The 20,382-nt window shown below is 45.9% G+C and overlaps 1 protein-coding gene across 11 annotated transcripts in view; it reads left to right on the top strand.

Moving 5' to 3' along the window:
* Window positions 1–20,382, top strand: part of LOC106603279 (unconventional myosin-XVIIIa) — a 114,196-nt gene that overhangs the window by 49,027 nt on the left and 44,787 nt on the right. For 6 of the 11 annotated variants that reach the window (XM_014196732.2, XM_014196726.2, XM_014196731.2 and 3 more), the window contains exons 5-26: window positions 1,287–1,385; window positions 1,689–1,760; window positions 3,987–4,052; window positions 4,922–5,009; window positions 5,259–5,365; window positions 5,503–5,679; window positions 5,828–6,038; window positions 6,193–6,436; window positions 6,634–6,697; window positions 6,837–6,981; window positions 7,689–7,709; window positions 8,417–8,428; window positions 9,302–9,472; window positions 10,058–10,148; window positions 10,297–10,489; window positions 12,708–12,794; window positions 14,565–14,703; window positions 16,889–17,048; window positions 17,140–17,326; window positions 18,048–18,255; window positions 18,470–18,579; window positions 19,728–19,793. In XM_014196732.2, coding sequence (XP_014052207.1) covers window positions 1,287–1,385; window positions 1,689–1,760; window positions 3,987–4,052; window positions 4,922–5,009; window positions 5,259–5,365; window positions 5,503–5,679; window positions 5,828–6,038; window positions 6,193–6,436; window positions 6,634–6,697; window positions 6,837–6,981; window positions 7,689–7,709; window positions 8,417–8,428; window positions 9,302–9,472; window positions 10,058–10,148; window positions 10,297–10,489; window positions 12,708–12,794; window positions 14,565–14,703; window positions 16,889–17,048; window positions 17,140–17,326; window positions 18,048–18,255; window positions 18,470–18,579; window positions 19,728–19,793 — 2,718 coding nt within the window. The remainder of the gene's footprint in view (window positions 1–1,286; window positions 1,386–1,688; window positions 1,761–3,986; window positions 4,053–4,921; window positions 5,010–5,258; window positions 5,366–5,502; window positions 5,680–5,827; window positions 6,039–6,192; window positions 6,437–6,633; window positions 6,698–6,836; window positions 6,982–7,688; window positions 7,710–8,416; window positions 8,429–9,301; window positions 9,473–10,057; window positions 10,149–10,296; window positions 10,490–12,707; window positions 12,795–14,564; window positions 14,704–16,888; window positions 17,049–17,139; window positions 17,327–18,047; window positions 18,256–18,469; window positions 18,580–19,727; window positions 19,794–20,382) is intronic. The other 5 variants (XM_014196733.2, XM_014196729.2, XM_014196727.2 and 2 more) reach the window with 4 other exon arrangements.

Here is a 20,382-nt window from a genome sequence, read left to right as displayed (position 1 = left end):
GTGGAGGAGGATTAATAGTCCGGGGCTGTTTTGCATGCTTCAGGTTCGGCCCCATAGTTCCAGTGAATGGACATCTTAATGCTACAGCATACAACGACATTCGAGACAATTCTGTGCTTCCAACTTTGTGGCAACGGTTTGGTGAAGACCCTTTCCTGTTTCAGCATGACAATGCCCCTGTGCACAAAGCGAGGTCCATACAGAAATGGTGTGCTGAGATCGGTGTGGAAGAACTTCACTGGCCTGCACAGAGCCCTGACCTCAACCCCATCGAACACCTATGGGATGAATTGGAGCACCGACAGCGAGCCAGGCCTAATCGCCCAACGTCAGTGCCTGACCTCACTAATGCTCTTGTGCCTGAATGGAAGAAAGCCCCCGCAGCAATGTTCCAACATCTAGTGGAAAGCCTTCCCAGAACAGCGGAAGCTGTTATAGCAGCAAAGGCGGGACTAACTCCATATTAATGCCCATGATTTTGGAATGAGATGTTCGACGAGCAGCTGTCCACAAACTTTTGGTCATGTAGCGTATGTCTCTCCACAGGATCTCTCTTGTCTTGCTGCAATGGTAGAAACTGCTGCTTCATTCATTTGCATCAGCGAAGTGCTTACTGGCTCATTTACTTCAAACCGTAGTCTTCCTGCAGTGAGAAAAGGGTAAAAAATGAAATAAAAGGTAGTATTTCCTAGCTCAGCCACATCAGTAGGTGTAAGGGTCTGGTCATGGCTGGTCCACAGAGAGCCAGGCTAGAGAGCCAGGCTAGAGAGCCAGGCTAGAGAGCCAGGCTAGAGAGCCAGGCTAGAGAGCCAGGCTAGAGAGCCAGGCTAGAGAGCCAGGCTAGAGAGCCAGGCTAGAGAGCCAGGCTAGAGAGCCAGGCTAGAGAGCCAGGCTGGTCTGAGGCACTGAGCCATCACTCATTTACACCAGGCTCTGGGGAACTCTCTGGGAACACTATCCAGACTGGCCTAACACTAGACCACGGAGGACAACTACTAATGGCAGCCTTGTTAATGAAGAATAACCATTGAACATTGTAGAGAATAATGTACCAAAATGTTGGGAAGATCCTTGTCCAAAATATGAGGATTTTGTTTAAACTGGAATGGGCTTGAGGAACTCTGTGTGTTTATAGGATTTGAGCATGAAGGGATTGAGTGTGTTGTCCTTATCAGGAGCATGGTGTGTGGAAGACCTTATGTTAGAGGTCACTGACTCTCGTGTGTGTGTGTGTGTGTGTGTGTGTGTGTGTGTGTGTGTGTGTGTGTGTGTGTGGATATATCAAGGTGAAGGCAGCTTCTGGTCCCTCTGCCGCCCCTGCTGGGAAGCCCTCCTCTGGGAGTGCTCAGTCCCAGCCTCAGGGCACCCCTGGCTCCAAAGAACAGGTGTGTGTCCTGCAGCTGGTATGCTTCTGGGTGTTGTAGATTTTAGAATATGCTGTGCAATGGTAAATTACAGTATTTAAAAAAAAAATGTATAATGTAGGCTAGGTTGACTTAGCCTACATTATCATTCAAAATAGACATTAGATGGATCACAGTACAGTAAATGACCTGGGTTTGGCCAAAGGAAATGACATATACAAAGGGGCCCCAACATGCATAACAAACCTTTAGTACAATGGCATCAATAGACTCTGGAGTGGCTGGGTGAGGACTCACCGGTGTTGGTGGTGTGACCTCCTGTAGGTTCCAGAGCTGGTCCCTACAGACGAGAACCACAGGCGTCTGAGAAATATCCTCACCGGAGCTGGGTCTACTGTAACTTCACCTTTCTCTTTCAGCCTGTGTGTCTGCCTGCTCTGCTGTGCTATTACCCAGTCTTACCCTGTGATGGGTCTGTGCCACCCTGCTGTACTATTACCAAATCTTACCCTGCCATGGGTCTGTGCCACCCTTCTATACTATTACCAAATCTTACCCTGCCATGGGCCTGTGCCACCCTGCTGTGCTATTACCAAATCTTACCCTGCCATGGGTCTGTGCCACCCTTCTGTACTATTACCAAATCTTACCCTGCCATGGGTCTGTGCCACCCTGCTGTGCTATTACCAAATCTTACCCTGCCATGGGCCTGTGCCACCCTGCTGTGCTATTACCAAATCTTACCCTGCCATGGGCCTGTGCCACCCTGCTGTACTATTACCAAATCTTACCCTGCCATGGGCCTGTGCCACCCTGCTGTGCTATTACCAAATCTTACCCTGCCATGGGCCTGGCCACCCTGCTGTACTATTACCAAATCTTACCCTGCCATGGGTCTGGCCACCCTGCTGTACTATTACCAAATCTTACCCTGCCATGGGCCTGTGCCACCCTGCTGTACTATTACCAAATCTTACCCTGCCATGGGCCTGGCCACCCTGCTGTACTATTACCAAATCTTACCCTGCCATGGGTCTGTGCCACCCTGCTGTACTATTACCAAATCTTACCCTGCCATGGGTCTGTGCCACCCTTCTGTACTATTACCAAATCTTACCCTGCCATGGGTCCATGCCACCCTCCTGTACCATTACCAAATCTTACCCTGCCATGGGTCTGTGCCACCCTCCTGTGCTCCCGCATGGGGACAGGTGCACTGTCGCATGTGGCCCCAATCTGGTGTTGACGACAGCAGGGTCTGAATTATGCGGTGCCCTGTGGCGCTGTAATGTGAACCCTGACTAGCAGCATCCATTTTATGTCTCATCAGCTTAGAGATCAGAGTCTGTCAGTCAGTCTTAGCCATGATGATAGGAGACCATATGACTAAGTCATATGGATAAGGGTTCATATGATGGAGGTCCCGTGTTGGTTGTGTGGGTTCATGGTGGGCACTGTGTAGTACTATCTCTCTGTCTGGGAGGAGGCTTTGGTGTGACTTCACAGCTGGGTTTTCTAACTTAATATAATGTAGTGCTATAACTAACTAATTACAACATGTTTGTACAGTCACAATATAGATTTTAGTCAAGTGAGAAAATGTTAATTCTTTTGATATGACATGGCACACACGGCTTTCCAGTGGCTGACTTTTGAACCCTGCTTCACATATGTACAGAGACTATTCCTCTCTCTCCCTTTCTTTGTCCCTCCGGTTTTCTCAACAGGCAATATCATTACTCAGTCATGTCCTCATTTGCCGGATTCACACATCTATGTCCTTACAGTTGTATTCTGTCCTTTTGACATTCACTTTCTGACAAAGGGGTGTTCATTTCCCTTGAAGTCAAGTCTGTTTTTATGCACTTGGTGAGGATATTGTGTTCTTTGATGTTGGATTGAGACTGAACAGTTGATCCCAGATCACAGCTGTCACATCCACTCTAAAAACCCCTCTGTGATCTGTTTTTAATATCGCCCTTTCCTCTTATCTCCTGACTCCTCCTTCCCATCTTCTGCTGTCTCATCGCTTCTCCCCTCCCCTCTGTGTGTTGCTCCGCTGTTTGCTGCTGTCCTCGTGGCCGTGGCTATCCGGTGGTCTGTCCCCTGTCACACCGCTCCCCAGGCTGGCCACTCACCCACCGCCCTCACACAAGGCCTGACTGGACTTTGTGCTTGTGTCTCGTGTTGGGGTGTAAGCCTGCCCTCCTTAACTGACCCCGCCATCCCCTACCCCTGTCTCACCCACCTGGGGTTCTGCCTGCACCCCTTACTCATTCCCCCACCATGTTGTTACGGACTGAATTCTTTCCCTATGACCGTGAAGCAGTGCTGGAAGTCCCAGTAATATGACCTAAGCACTCCCACACAGACGGCTCTGCTGGACTTAGTAACTTAGACTGGTAAAGCTAGAAGGATTAGAATTTTTTTCCCCCATTCTTTTTCTCACAGCAAACGTGTGGGTGTCAGTTGTTTTCTTCATCTGCATGTGTTATGCTACCCCCTAGCCAAATTCACGGAAGATACTTGTTAAATGGGTGTTGGCATGTTTGAGCATGCAGTATGAACTTCGAAGTGGAACTCTGACCTTGATTAAACCCAACTCTTCCTGCCCTCTTCCAGACACAGTTGCATCAGGACCCCGTGGCCCTCCTGCAGGCGGCCCACGCGGCCGCCTCTCAACCCAAGGTCTGGCCACTGCTATGCCTGATTGCAATACCCCATGCATCTCCCTCAGTCCCTTCCCTGGAGTGTGCTGTTGTGTGTAAATCACAGAACCAACATCCTTATCTGGGATTTTGTATCTGTGATGATAAACCAGTAGAATAGTGAGAAACTCATGAAATGCATGACTTATTACACCTTTTTTAACTGCCGGTGAAGTGAGTTCCTCAGTATTCTACCCTTTGTAGTAGGTTTGCACTGAGTGTCTATGCTTTACCAGTGATGTGTCTTGCTTTTCACTATGATTTTCAGGTCGTGTTTGAGGAAAACCGAGTTACTCAAATTGCATGATGTGTCCACATATAAATTGTCATAGGATATGTCTTTAGTTTGCTCATATTATACTGCAGATCTACCACAGTCTTCATAAACTTTGTGGTGAAGTATGTGGTATTGATGTGCAGCCAGTCAAGTCATGTGTTGTTGTGTTGGGTTATGTACCATCTGTCCTGTTATCGTCAGTGAGAGTGGGTTCTCAGTAGTTTGGTTACAGAGAGGGATCTGATGGTAAACACACAGAGTGGGGACCAGGGGCCTGCCTAGTGGGCCATGAGTGGATGCTAGGTGTGGAGTTGGGGGTTTGGGGAGGGTGGACTACTGGGCGCTTGGTCAAATGTTGTGTGGGGGAGACCTGAAACCAAAAACTCCTCCCTTAAGGAGATGAAGAAACCAGACCTCAATCCACACCTGTTCCTATCCTCCTGTGACAATACCCCCTCCGCTGGTGTTATTCATTCATCTAGCTAATTATTCTCTCTGGGTATTCACCTCTGCTTCTGCCTTTTGAGCTTCATAGCAGTGTACTAGCCCTGTCTGTCTCTCCTCTCTCCTAGGTGAAGACCGAGGAGCAAATAGCTGCAGAGAAGGCCTGGTACGGCACAGAGAAAGTATGGCTGGTTCACAAGGATGGATTCTCCTTGGGTTAGTAGGCCTGACTCACTAGGCCATTCACCACAATAGGGGCCAAATTAAAACATTAAATGTGCATCACAGATTCCATTTGTTGATTTATCTGACAGAAATAGTCAACCAAATTTGTATTGATTGTGCACTATTTCACACTTGTCTTGAATATAACACATGCAATCTAGACAAACAACATGTTTAGATGACTAAATATGTGGCTAATGAGTGGCTGTAGATCCTATTGACCCTGTTCTGTCACCACAGCGACCCTGTTGAAGACGGAGCCAAGCAGTCTGCCAGAGGGGAAAGTCAAGATAAGACTGGAGAGCGACGGCTCGTTGCTGGATGTGGATGAAGATGATGTGGAGAAGGTTAGCCTAAACTCACCAAAATGTACATGCTGTTTAGCCCCAGCAGGGCACCAAACATTTTCACCTTTTTGAATTTTTGTCTCATTATCTGAAGTCTGGGATGTATGATCTCTTTGACCTCTGACCCCTGTGTGTAGGCCAACCCTCCATTGTTTGACCGCGTGGAGGACCTGTCCTCGCTGCAGTACCTCAATGAGTCCAGTGTGATGCACTCTCTGCGCCAGCGCTACGGGGGTAACCTCATCCACACCCACGCTGGGCCCAACATGGTGGTCATCAACCCCATCAGCGCCCCCTCCATGTACTCTGAGAAGGTACAGTCCTGGGTGGAGCCTGGGGTTAGCAAGATAAGGGAGGGGATATCTTCTATTAGACTAGCAAGTAAACCAGGAAGGGCAAGTAGGACTGGATTTGTTTAATTTGTGGGGCTTTATATGGTGAGAATGACATCCCCCCCCCCAGGTGATGCACATGTTTAAGGGGTGCAGGAGGGAGGACACGGCACCTCACATCTATGGTGTTGCCCAGTCAGCCTATAGGAACCTGTTGACCACGCGTCAGGACCAGTCTATTGTGCTGCTGGGCAAGAGCGGCAGCGGCAAGACTATCAACTGTCAACACCTGGTCCAGTACCTGGTCACCATCGCTGGCAGCACTGGCAAGACCTTCTCTGGTAGGTTTCGAGGGGAAAGAACATGCAGTAAGTTAGAACACAGTTTAGGGAACAACTTGTTTTTGTTCTTCATTTCACAGTCCACTGTATGTCTGATATTTACTTACATGTATATATGTATGTACTATTTGGTTTGTTTCTGTGTGTCTCCCAGCGGAGAAGTGGCAGGCGGTCTATACCATCCTGGAGGCTTTTGGGAACAGCTCCACATCCATGAACGGGAACGCCAGTCGCTTTTCCCACATCGTGTCCCTGGACTTTGACCAGGCTGGCCAGGTGGCCTCGGCCTCCATTCAGACCATGCTGCTGGAGAAGCTAAGGGTGACCAGGCGGCCAGAGGGAGAGTCCACCTTCAATGTCTTCTACTACATGATGGCTGGAGCTGACAGTTCTCTAAAGTAAGCTGTCATCTTCCTCAGTCCTCTGTGTAGAGTGAACCTTTACCTATTCTCTCTCTCTGTCTCTCTCCTCTCTATCTTTCTCCTCTCTCTCTGTCCTTTATTTACTTGTGAGTGTCTGTTGGTCAGAAACTCTGAGTAGCTCTGTCAGGTATAGTCTGGTGACTGACTGACAGCTTGTTTGATTGCCATTCCAGGACTGAGCTGCACTTTAACCACTTTGCTGAAAACAGCGCCTTCGGAATCATGCCTCAACCCAAGGTAACTCTTGCCAGGGCCCCAAAGACCTTGTCAGGAACGTTTTATTTGGTTTTGAGTGAATAGATTCACACTATGGTTTTTATAATAAAGCCAGTCCATATAGATTCCTGTTGTTTCTCCCCCCCCCTTGCTTTCCCAGTCTGAAGACAAGCAGCGGGCCTCCCAGCAGTTCACCAAGCTGCAGGCAGCTATGAAGGTCCTGGGGATCAGTGGGGAGGAGCAGAGGGCCTTCTGGCTGGTCCTGGGGGCCATCTACCATCTAGGAGCTGCAGGGGCCACCAAGGGTAAGAATTACAGTACAGTACACACCAGGAGCCCATTCAGTCTCTATGTCAGTTGTTAATTCAGAGGCTTACAGTGTTAATGCAGCTGCATTCTGTATTTAAATTACACATCATTTACTACTAACAATGACAGATTCAACTAAATATTATGAATTGACATAGTGTAGTTGCAAAAGTAAAGTCAAGCAAAGAGATATTGGGTCTATTCCAAAATAACAGAATTCATGATGCTGCAGCTGCCATCTATCCAGGGCCTTTATTTGTTTGTTTCAAGGAGCTTCTCGGGCAGAGAACATTTGTGACGAAGACAGTTGTGAAGTCTAGAGGCCCTGTCAATAATGCCAAGTTTTACTGTCTGCAGGGGAGATGTTAATTGCATTCCTTTACCGTTCAGCCATGCGCAACACAGAACCAAACTGGTTGATGTCAGTTTGAGACAGTCGGGCAACAACTGCAGAGTTTTAAGTATTCCAGCTTACGAGGCGACAAAGTCCCAGCCCAACATCAGCCTTAAGCTGTCTAAATGCCTTGCCTTGTTCCCAGTGTCTGCTTGCTGCTGTACCTCAGCAGGGAACAACCCAGTATGTTTGTTTGCTATTTGCCTGACAGCCCAGAACAAGACAGATTGTTTACACTGTAGTAATGAAAACGGGTGTGAGTGCAGTTGGAATGTTTATTCACATTGTCTAACGTTGCCTTCTCTGCAGTGTCAGTCATCGAGGAAATTGGTAATGAACCCGAACAAACACCCTTCTACTGTGTTGATCTCCTTTTCCTCTCTTCCTCTGAAGGGTTAATTGATCAACTACAATCTAAATATACACATTTTGTTGGGTTACAATCTGTCAGATGATTGACACAAAAATGTGTTTGCCACTTGGTGGAAATCAGTTGCCACTTGTTGCCCTCTTGTAATATTACAACATCTTAGTAGCATTATAGAGAGTTTAGAAATGGGTGAGTTCATTGCAGGTTTGAAGAAACACGTCCCAATGATAAGCAGTGCAGTTTGACTAGGTAACACCAGAGGGCACTATAGACCTTTATTCATCATGAGTTGCAGTGTCGATGCACTAAAGAATTGCATGACTTTATCCACCTCCTTCCAGTAGATCTGACAATGAATGGGAGGTTGATTGGGTGTGCTGATAAGTGTGGGCTGTTTCATTCCTCAACTCTCAGAAGAGGTTTTTCAATAAAGCTCCTGAATGCAGTGTGTTAGTCAGAACCTGCATGCTCGTTCTCCCCCTGCATCTCGATGAGGTCTTGCTGCTGTTTGAGGGTTAGCGCTGTGCGTGTATGTTGTGTTTGTGTGAGAGACGGCTTATCAGATCAAAGTTTGTCTGCTCATCCACTGTATACAGGACTTCTGTACTAACTGTTTTAACTACCTGTTCTTACTTGCATGTTGCATGCCGTTCCCCTTGCATCGCAGACGAAGAGAAAGGTAAAAACATCCTCTCCATATTGTTATGTTCTGCCTCTGTGCTTTTATCACTGTGAGCAGACATGGTGTCATTAGCATTTTAATGAAGTTCTCAGTGTTTCACTTTGATCGTCTTCACAACTCTCTTGTTTGTCACAACACAGCGGCATGTGACGCTCTCATAGGCCGATGAAACAGGGAGATTACAGCCTGCCTCAGTCAGAAGCCCAACTGTTCTATGTTCCCTAGTCAGTCACCCTCTTAAGTGTCTGAGGAGGGTTCATCTCCAATAACGCACTGAAATGAAAACCCACTCCTATCCACTCACTCACTCACTCACTCACTCACTCACTCACTCACTCACTCACTCACTCACTCACTCACTCACTCACTCACTCACTCACTCACTCACTCACTCACTCACTCACTCCACATCACATCACATCACATCACCCATCCACCAGATTAAAGTCAAACTTGGTTTGCAGACCGAGGCTGGTGTTTATGCCAAGTCATTGTACTTTGGAATGATAGTCCCTGTAATCATTTACTGTGGATGAAGGACTTGTAGCTGTGAGAAAAATAACATTTGAAAAAGTAGCAGCAAAAAGGCTTTTAGCTAATGGGCCTGTGGACAAATGAGAAAATGTTGGGTTTGTACCATTTGGATGCCCAGTTCCGTGCATGTCCTTTGTAGGCTACATTTCGCTGTCCTGATGAGGGGATTATTATTAGCTTTTATACCATCGCAGCAGTGTTAGCCTGGGGCACGGTCGATCAAACCCATAAATACACCTCCTACTCCAGTAACTGTAGTCTCCTGTCGGGGATAGACGCTGTATGACCCATGGTTGTTGGCAGAGGAGATAATGGTGGTATTTCTGTGCGTCTCAGCCGGTAGGAAACAATTTGCACGTCATGAGTGGGCGCAGAAGGCTGCCTACCTGCTGGGCTGCACCCTGGAAGAGCTCTCCTCCTCCATCTTCAAGCACCAGGCCAAGGGCACCCTGCCCAGAGCCAGCACTATACGCCAGGGGACAGACGATGCAGCAGGAGAAGCCTCAGGTACACCTGGGACTATGCACGCACACCAGCTCATCACCTAGGGGAGATGACACACGTCTCTGAACGTTAAAGCTTATCTTAGTAATGACTACCACAGAAACAGAGTGGTTATTGATAGGTAGGTATGACGAAAATATATCAGGACAATTTCAGAAGTCCTCCATGCATTGCCCTTGAAATTATAATTGCCTTCCATTGATTTTTTTCCCACATGTACAGTACCTCTGAGAGTTTTATCAGAGGTTGACGCGCCCAGTTCGAAGGACATATAGGCAGAACCGTATCACAGTAAAAATGGACAGTTAGCCTTTATTTTATCTTGCCCTCCTTCCCACCTTGCCCTCCCTCCCACGTTGTCACACATAAGACATGGTTGTGATTCACCTGTCTTCCTCTCACACCATCTCTATTCAAGGGCAATAGCACTAGGCTTCGCTGGTTCCCTGCAGTTCTCCCATTTCAAATCAAACACTCACTGGAGTGAGCAGAGTATTCCGTGCCTCTGCTGTGATGTATGCTGTCTGATCTGATGACAGGCATATTGTTGTAAATTTGTTTGTCTCTTCTCGCCTGTTCTCCCACCAGGTTCCAAGGCCACAGCCATGGAGTGTTTAGAAGCCATGGCATCTGGGCTGTACTCAGAGCTCTTCACCCTCCTCGTCTCCCTCATCAACAGGTTAGTCACTACTTTACCAGAGATGGAGGGAGATGACGCATGGACACCACTACAGCTGGCCTCTCTGTTTAGGGTCTGCTGCCTTGTACTTGTTGTCTTGCTGAGTTTTTGTTGTTGTTGGTTGTCTTCCTGTGTGTGTGTGTGTCAGGGCTCTGAAGTCCAGCCAGCACTCTCTGTGCTCCCTGCTCATCGTGGACACCCCGGGCTTTCAGAACCCTCGCCTGGCCAAGCGGGAGCGCGGCGCCACCTTTGAAGAGCTCTGCCATAACTACACCCAGGAGCGCCTGCAGACACTGTTCTATCAGCGCACCTTTGTACAGGAGCTAGAGAGATACAAAGAGGTATATTAATATGCACAGTGCACATACACTAACACACACACACAATCACACATCCACTAACACGTGCACACACACACACACACACACACACACACACACACACACACACACACACACACACACACACACACACACACATACACACACACACACACACATACACACACTAACACACACACACACACACTAACATACACACACTAACACACACACACACACACACACACACACACACACACACACACACACACACACACACACACACACACACACACACTAAAACACATACACTAACACACACTAACATATATACACACACACACACTAAAACACATACACACACACTAACATACACGCGCACTAAAACACATACACTAACACACACATACTAAAACACATACACACACACTAAAACACATACACTAACACACACATACTAAAACACATACACACACACTAAAACACACACTAACACACACATACTAAAACACATACACACACACTAAAACACATACACTAACACACACATACTAAAACACATACACACACACTAAAACACATACACTAACACACACATACTAAAACACATACACACACACTAAAACACATACACTAACACACACATACTAAAACACATACACACACACTAAAACACATACACTAACACACACATACTAAAACACATACACTAACACACACATACTAAAACACATACACTAGCACACACATACTAAAACACATACACTAGCACACACATACTAAAACACATACACTAGCACACACATACTAAAACACATACACTAACACACACATACTAAAACACATACACATACACAATAAAACACATACACTAACACACACATACTAAAACACATACACTAACACACACACGCTTTAAAGCGTCAATCAGCAGTTAAAACAATATCAAAGCGTTTTCCCCGCCCCTGTTTCGGTAAAAAGCTGAGGGATGGGACTGGAGAAATGTAACCACTCTCAAATTCATAGACAGAGCTATGGATGCAAGGACAGACCATTCATGATGTTTTAACCATGTTTTGAGGCTATATAGTGTTTGTTTACATTTACTTTGTTTACAAACCTTGGAGTATAACAAGCTTATATTTTGGGTTCTGATGGGGTACAACAGTTGAACTAAGCTCATGAGGCATTTATAAGTTATGTGCTACATAAATCATTGGGTGCATATCATAAATACATAAGGAAATTGAACTCGGTCCTGGAGACCTTAAGGGGTGCACGTTTTGGTTATTAGCCTGCCACAACTGATTCAAATATTGAAAGCTTGACGATTAGTTTGATTTATAGGAATCAGCTGTGTAGTGCTAGGTGAAAAAACAAAACGCGTTCCCCTTGGGGTCCCCAGGACCGAGTTTGGGAAACACTGATGTAGCAACCGTTGATTCAAACTTTAAGGCAGGGATCATCAACTAGATTAAGATGCGGGGCAATTTGTTCTTGAGTGGATGGTCAGGGGGCGGAGCAAAATGACTAAACATGTGTATACTGCAAATTGACTACAAGTAGCCCAAACAGATATAGTGTTTGATTAAAAATAAAATCACGCGGGCCGCTAGTTGTGGAACCCTGCTTTAAGGATCCAAATATACATACTCCCATACAATCCATACATCAGGACTGCACTATTCCTGCCTGTAAGCCATGGCAAGTTAGAGCTACATAGAGCTCATGGTTTCCTCCCTCTCATCAATAGTGTCACACAGTGAGCCTATATAATGTCCATATGATTGCCATTTCTCCTCCCCTGCCGAGCCCAAAGCCAGGTCACTCATCACTGGCTGTGTGAACTGGGCTGAGCTGCACAGCAGTGGAGCTGCTCGCTCGACGAGGATGAATAACTCTCCACTCTCTAACTCCCTCTCTTCTCATCGCAGAATACTAGACTATACACCCATCATAATAGGGCTGAATTATCCCTGCCAACACTCTGTCCTAACCGATGTATGTCTAATCACTCCCATTGTAAAAAACACAATGCTTTCACTTTCATAGCCTGTAGCCGTTTTTAATAGCAGTTTATGAGGAGTTTACAACATTGTATTACTATTTATTATATTATTATGTATATACTGTAGGTGATAATGAACTAATTCCTATAGTAGAAAAACTAAAACTTGGCGCCCTGTCTTCGGACCTATGTTGTCATTGGTTACTAATCCCCCCCCTGTCACCCCTCTAGGAGAACATAGAGCTTCCATTAGATGACATGGAACCTAACACCTCTCTGTCTGTAGCTGCAGTAGACCAAGCGTCAAGTCAAGCACTGGTAAGGACACTCCTTTTAATACCTGTATTCACACGAGTTTACCTGGTTACAGAGTTTATGGCCATGGCAGCGTCACGCTGTACAGCAGTACTCGGTCTCTCCACCTTTCTGTGCGATTTCTCTTTAGTAATGGCACTCTCCAGAGGATCATTATCTAAACTCCCTTCTGAAGCTCTTGCCACTTTGTTCTGTAGTCCTGACACCCTGCCTCTCTCACTGGCCACACCGTTTTTACCGTGCACTGTTATGCACATATAATTACATTCATGAGTCCTTTGTAACTCACAATGAGTCAGTTGTATGCATTTTTGCAGATTTGAGAATTTTCAGTTTATTGTAAACGTTTTCAGTGAGCTTCTGTAGAGGAATCAACAGGGAGAGGGTTGAAGGAAAAGGCAGACATTTCATCCAGTAAACAAAGACTAGAAAACCCACTCAGGTGGAAGAAAAAAAAATCTTTGTTTTCCTTCTCCTCCAGTGTGTGTGCCATGGAAAAAAAAAATGACAAGGTGTTGAGAGTGTCATGGTCGGCGGTGTAATAAGTTGGTTTGAGTGCTCTGCCTTTTAAGGGGTCCTGGCCCTGCTGGAGCTGTCATCAAAAGCACTGAACCAGGGTATAGCAGATGGCTGCAGAAGGCCAAAGCCTTTGAAGGCTGACAAAAACAAAAGAATGGGACAGCACAGCCCACGCTCTTAGAGATCACTCTCTGTTGATGTCGAGACACTAGGATGAAAGCTGACAGTTGGATTTACACTGACACTTCAAATGTTGTCCCCTGACATAAAAAACTCAGTACCCATGGGTTCACTGGGGTCTGTTGGCTTGCCATGAAGGCTTTTAGCGAGGCCCAGAAACAGGCTTTACTGTGTACTTGTGTGTCTAACAGAGAGCCTTTATATGGCTTTGCTGAGCTTTTTCTAGGTCTAAAAGGTCATTGCACTCAACACTACTACAGTAGTTATCATTCTCTATTGATAATAACAATGTGCTAACACTGATAAAAAGCATTTTCTTCAGATTCTACCAGTAGGTGGGTATACACTGTATATTCTTGAATTCAGAAAGAGCCATTTGAAGAGAAAAAGGGGTTAGAGTTCAATTATACCAAAAAGCTCAATTGCGGCCAGCATTCCAGTGGTAATTTCTGAAGAGGGCTGTTTAGAGCAGGCTTCCTGAATGCTCCAGTGCTCTTCGAGCTATTACTCTGATATTAGGCCTAATGAGAGTCATGGCTAATGGCCTGTCCCTCTCTGCCGTCTGGACCTTAAAAAAAAACAGACTGCAATTGCTTTATAAAAGCATGAATCTGAAAGCAGTGTTTCACTGTGTTGTCAGCGGGATATTTTGGTGCTAAATATGATCAGCTGACTCCTTCACAATATTTTGTGTCAGTGTTTGTTGTGGAAATAGTCAGGAGAGTTGGGAGGTGTTGTGGTATTCCAGGTGAAAGCCTTACAACAAATGACATTTCCTCAGGCTTACGGAATGATTCCCACAAAGTAGATAGTTAGATGATCAGAGCTGGCTTCGCTTCAGGCCTTGGAGTTTGAGTATGAGTGGGCTGGCTGGCTGAGTGTGTTTGCTAAAGTGAGTCAGTATGTGTAGGCTGAAAAGCAAACTGATGCCCAGTTAGTCTGTTTGTGTGTATTTTGGTGAGACTGTTGATTCTACAACCATCCGAAGGACTGAAAATGTGTCAGGGTACAGTAGATGTTATCTATCCAGTGAGGTGAGGGGTTGGAAGCGAGTCTGACCTGTGTGTGTGCCAGGTGCGGACGCTGAGGACTGATGAGGCGCGGGGCCTGTTGTGGCTGATGGAGGAGGAGGCTCTGCAGCCTGGGGGTTCTGAGGACACTCTACTGGGACGTCTCTTCAGCTACTATGGCCCTGCCGAGGGCGAGAGCAAAGGTACAGAGACACACACGCCTCACAAAAAAATCCATCACTATTGTTATACTTCAAATATTATTTATTTTGATTAAAATAGACACTAACCTACACTTATCACACCTACTATACTTACCAATCTCGTTTTATATTATCCAATCTTATCTTAATACTACTTCTCCAAAATAAATCAATAGTAATTCAACAGAGGGGCAGCGATTCACAGGAAGCCCATCTCTGCAGCCAACTCTAGCACCCCTGGAATGGCTTCCAGTTTCTCTCTTCATCAGAAAATAGCAACTTGTTGCCTGAGGTCACACGCTGATCATAGAACTCCCTCCTCACTTTTCTGTAAAACCCAACCTTGCACCTCACCGCCATGTGCTTCTGGAACAGCCTGCGTTTCTCCTGTTCAGGCCGGTGCTGGTTGTGGAAGCGGAAGCTGGTCATGTTTAGGGACTGGGACTTCCAGTAGCACTCACAATGCCAGATATCTGAGAAATTCACACACGAAACCAGTTCTATATGTACCTAAATGCATTCTAAACATACATTGAACAAAAATGTAAATGCAGCATGTAAAGTGTTAGTCCCATGTTTCATGAGCTGAAATAAAAGATCCCAGAAATGTTCCATATTCACAAAGAGCTCTCTACATTGCTCTCTACATTTGTTTGCACAAATGTGTTTACATCCCTGTTAGTGAGCATTTCTCCTTTGCCAAGATAATCCATCCACCTGATAGGTGTGGCATATCAAGGAGCTGATTAAACAGCATGATCATTACACAGGTGCACCTTGTGTTGGGGACAATAAAAGGCCACTCTAAAATGTGCAGTTTTGTCACACAACACAATGCCACAGATCTCAAGTTTTGATGGACCGCGCAATTGGCATGCTGACTGCAGGAATGTCCACCAGAGCAGTTGCCAGTTAATTAAATGTTCATTTCTCTACCATAAGCCGCCTCCAACGTCGTTTTAGAGAATTTGGCAGTACGTTAAACTGGCCTCACAATCGCAGACCACGTGTAACCCCGCCAGCCCAGGATCTCCACATCTGTCTTCTTCACCTGCAGGATCTTCTGAGACCAGTATTTCTGTCTGTAATAAAGCCCTTTTGTGGCAAAAAACTCATTTTGGTTGGCTGGGCCTGGCTCCCCAGTGGGTGAGCATATGTCCTCCCAGGCCCACCCATGGCTGCGCCTCTGCTTAGTCATGTGAAATCCATAGATTAGGGCCTAATTTATTAATTTCAATTGACTGATTTCCTTATATGAACTGTAACTCAGTAAAGAAGATATTGATGCTCCTGTGCCATCCATGGTACAGACTGGTTACATTTCTGGGTGTAGAAGCTCATTTTGTAAAATGATATGCCATTTAGCAAATGCTTTTATCCAAAGCGACATACAGTCATGCGTGCATACATTTCTAACATTTCTAACATTCTTAATTCTGCAAACATTTTGATATCATAATTTTCAAATGTAATTGCATTCTAATGAATAGAATCACCATGGCAAAGAAATAAAATGGCTTTCAAATCAACACTGTCGCTCTTATCGACCAGACATTCTACGTTCAAACATTCTACCAACTTTCCTTTGGATGATTTTTAGGATTCAGAATTGTCATGAGAATGCAAAGGAGTGAATGGATGTGCATCATCAGGTGAAGTCAGTTTCACATTGAACCCAGCAATACTCTAGCCTGGTCCCAGATCAGTTTGTGCATTTGCCTACTCTGTCCTGATTGTCAAGCCAAACAATTGCATGGCAATTCCATAAGGAGTTGGGAAGAGATAAACAGAGTGGCAGTCAGGCTACCAATACAGTGGCAGAGTTGAAAGATGACTTTAACAGGACTGCATCAATCACCCAGATATGTTGTGGTATGCAATTTGCCACTCTGTTTCTATTATTCTTCACTGTAAAATGATGGGGGACAAACTATAGCAGCAAATAGTGTCTATTTTCAAAGAACTCTCTGTTTTCTAAACTACCATATTCTAAAATAATTTTACTCCTAAAACACAAAAAATACAGGTTTATAGAAAATATATTGTCTGCTCAAAGGTGACAATGATTTGTTGTTTTTCTTCTTTTTCACTTTATGTTCATTGCCACACATACTGTAGACATCCATACACGCAAACATTGACATACATAATTGTTATCAACTCCTTTTGCCTCTCTACTGGTCAGGTCACACCTTGCTGTTGAAGAGTGAGAGACTACATCACTTCCTGCTGGGCCACAGCCATGGTACAGACTGGGTGGAGTATGACGCCCGTGGTTGGCTGAGCCATGCTAAACAGAACCCTGTCTCGACCAACGCAGGGAGTCTCCTACAGGACTCCCAAAAGTAACACTCGTCCCACATAATGTTTTAGCTTGATTGGCAACACTTGCAACAGACATTCTGACCATGTCGGATTTGTCGCTCTCCTCTCTAGGAAGAACATCAGTGGTCTGTTTATGAGTCGAGGGGGTGGGGCCACCATCCTGTCAGGCTCCATTGCTGGCCTGGAGGGCGTTTCCCAGCTGACCTTGCGGCGTGCCACCAGCATGAGGAAGACCTTCACCACCGGGGTGGCAGCTGTCAAGAAGAAGTCCCTCTGCATCCAGATCAAACTACAAGTGGTGAGAGTCTAGGGGCCATCTGCAGGGGCCAGGTCTGGTCGAGGGACTGTGAGAGAGATCGAGATGGCCCCCAATAGCTTATTATACTTCCACTTATGTTCATGTTTCATTATGGGTATATCCACGTTGTGTTGGGCCACAAGCCCCTCATTTAAATCCTATACACAAGCTGATTCAGTAAATGGAGTCTTTTAATTAGCATTGCCCAATGTATGCCCTCCCTCTGAGAGAGCTGTTCACACAGCGTTTGGGGTGGCAGGTAGCCTTGCGGTTAATAACATTGGGCCAGTAACCTAAAGGTTGCTGGTTCGAATCCCCAAAGTGAATAGGTGAAACATCTGCCTATGTACCCTTGAGTAAGGCACTTAGTCCTAATTGCTCCTGTAAGTTACTCTAGATAAGAGCGTCTGCTAAATCTATAATCTATCTTCCTATGTTTTTGCTGTGTTATAACAGCTTTAAGGGTCTAGGCATTACATTTCCTGGTCCAGAGTACATTCCTTAACTATACTATTTATTACAACTCAAGTTGATTATTTTATAAGATTGCTTAATGTTTGAAATGTGTGAGAGCCATTGTGTGGCGCTTTTGCATATGATTAGAGGTTTGGTCTGTGATTAAATTGGGCTACTCTCTCAGTGCACGGTGAGGCCTTGCCCTCTCCTCTAGCCCTCTATCACTGTTATCATTTGAGTCCCAGCTAACCCTTCTCTCCTTCAGGACGCTCTGCTGGACACGGTAAGGAGGTCCAGGGTTCACTTTGTCCACTGCTTGCTGCCCAATGCTGATGCCCTGCGGGCGGGCAGAGGGGAATTGGAGGCCCAGGGGGAAAGTGGAGACTCTGGCCTGATGCAGCTGGATGTGGCCCTGCTCCGGTCCCAGCTCCGCGGCTCCAAGCTGCTGGACGCCCTCAGAATCTACAGACAAGGTGAGAAGGCTGACAGAACTAGAGGCTGTGGTTGTTAGACGAGGAAGGTCCTGAAGGGTCTGACCTGCCTAGACTGGAGTCTGGTTTCCTTCACAAACGAACCAAATGACCAACACTGCTCTACTGTTTGTCACGTAGACTATGTGTTTAGAATAAATATTTCTGTAAAAAATTATAGCTCCATAACCTTGCCCCCATATCGTTGTCTTTACAGGATACCCTGATCACATGGTCTTCTCAGAATTCCGCCGCCGCTTCGATGTGCTGGCACCACACCTGACCAAGAAACTTGGCCGCAACTACATAGTGAAGGATGAGAAGAGGGTGAGTCTATTTTTCTCTGTGTGTGCGTGTGTGGAGCATAGCTGAGGTCTGTAGTGTTACATTAATAAACTGAACAGGCCATCTCCTTCCTGGCTGTCAGTAACCCACTGACAGAGGAATAAACCTCCATTAATCAGAGCCATTGTGATGACCTAATCAACATTGCAGAAGCAGAGACAGGAAGGAAAGGCCTTCTAATTGCACTGGGGTTTAGGGCTGAACTTATCAACTTTGTGAAATATATTGTCTACCCTGGAGGCCGTCTGCCTGGTAGTTTTACCCTAATGATTTTCTTAGGATAGGAACTCTCCACTGCAATGGTTTATGTGCAATGTAAATGGTGAGAGGGCCTAAAAGTATTTTAGTGTGACCCAACCTGTGAAGGGAGGATTGCTAATGAGGGTTCCACTCTGAGGTTAACTATCAATGAGGGTCAATTGTGTATTGGTCCCCTGAAAGAGGAGCCAGGCTGAAATGAAATGGTGGGGAAAAGAACACAAAAGCTACTCTTTACAGAAGAGTGTGAGAGACTGAGCGAAGGTGGTACAGAGAGAGAAAAGCAGTTTTCCCCTGCGTCAGCGTCTCGTAGCGAGGTTTCTGTGGAAACGGCATCAGACAAAAGGCCCTCAGTCCTCGGGGCTGCCGCTCCTCTCACAGTGTAATCTAGATGGGGCCTTTCAGGCTGGGGGCTCAAGTGGACCTGTCCACACCACCCAGGGAAAGGGAAGGCAGAGAGACGCACAGAGACAGACAGTAACACAGAGAGGGAGAGCTGCAGGCGGTGCCCTTCTGCAGAGGCTGTATGTGTTCAAGGCTGCTATGGGGCCGAGACCACCACGGGGCCAGGAGGAACAAGCTTGGAGAAGGTGGATTCTGGAGGACGAGCTGTCTGGTCAGTTTTTGCCTCTCTCCCTGCACATGCTCTGTGTCCTTGAGAATAGGAGAGGAGAGGGTGGGGATCGGGCCGGATGTGTGAGGTAGAATGTTTACAGGACTACATATCAGGATTCTGTCAATCTGTCTGATTAGAGGAGTGGTTGTTGGGATGCTGGGATTGTGTCAGTTGGCAGCTCGACGGGACTGCTGTAGAGGGATAATCCGGGGGTAGAGGGGCAGGGAATGATCTGTGTGTCTGTGTGTGTTTCCAGGCGGTAGAGGAGTTGCTGGAGTCCCTGGACCTGGAGAAGAGCAGCTATCACATGGGACTGAGTAGGGTGAGTACCACTACTACCACAACATAAAAACACTTCACGCTTTGAATTAGTCACTGGTTAAACTACCTCTGTTCATATTATATTGAATGAAAAGGGGTTATAGAAACCCAGAGAACAGATGTTGTCCCATGCATACAGTAGGTTTCTTCAACTTGTAGCTAAAGAATCCTCATTCCACGTGTTTTTCCTTGAGGAATCCCAGTATCAATTCTAAGGAGAGAGAACGTTTTCATAATGTTACCCGTAATTTTCCCGTAATGTTTGGGGGTCTAGTTTTCTGTTAGTTAGGGGAACATTCTATCTCTGTTAGCAAAAAAAGTTCTGAGAACCTCTTTAGCATGTGTTTGTGTTAGGAGAACATTCCCTTAATGTCAAACAGAACTTATCTAAGGAAGAACATGGTTACAATGTTAATGTTCTAGATGTGTTTTATGGGACGTTGCAAGAACATTCGTGTCCAGTTTTCTGAGGGTTAGGAGAATATTCCATCAACGTTCTACCAAACATTCACAGTTTTTATTACACGTTACACCTTGTAACTGTTGCCAAGCCCATCAAGGCCTGATTGGTGAACCACTGAGTTAGGGAT

This window comes from Salmo salar, chromosome ssa04 (assembly GCF_905237065.1).
Source record: "Salmo salar chromosome ssa04, Ssal_v3.1, whole genome shotgun sequence".
Classification (NCBI taxonomy): Eukaryota; Metazoa; Chordata; class Actinopteri; order Salmoniformes; family Salmonidae; genus Salmo; species Salmo salar.
The sequence above is the reverse complement of the archived record's forward strand: the minus strand, read 5'-3'. Positions and strand labels throughout refer to the sequence as shown.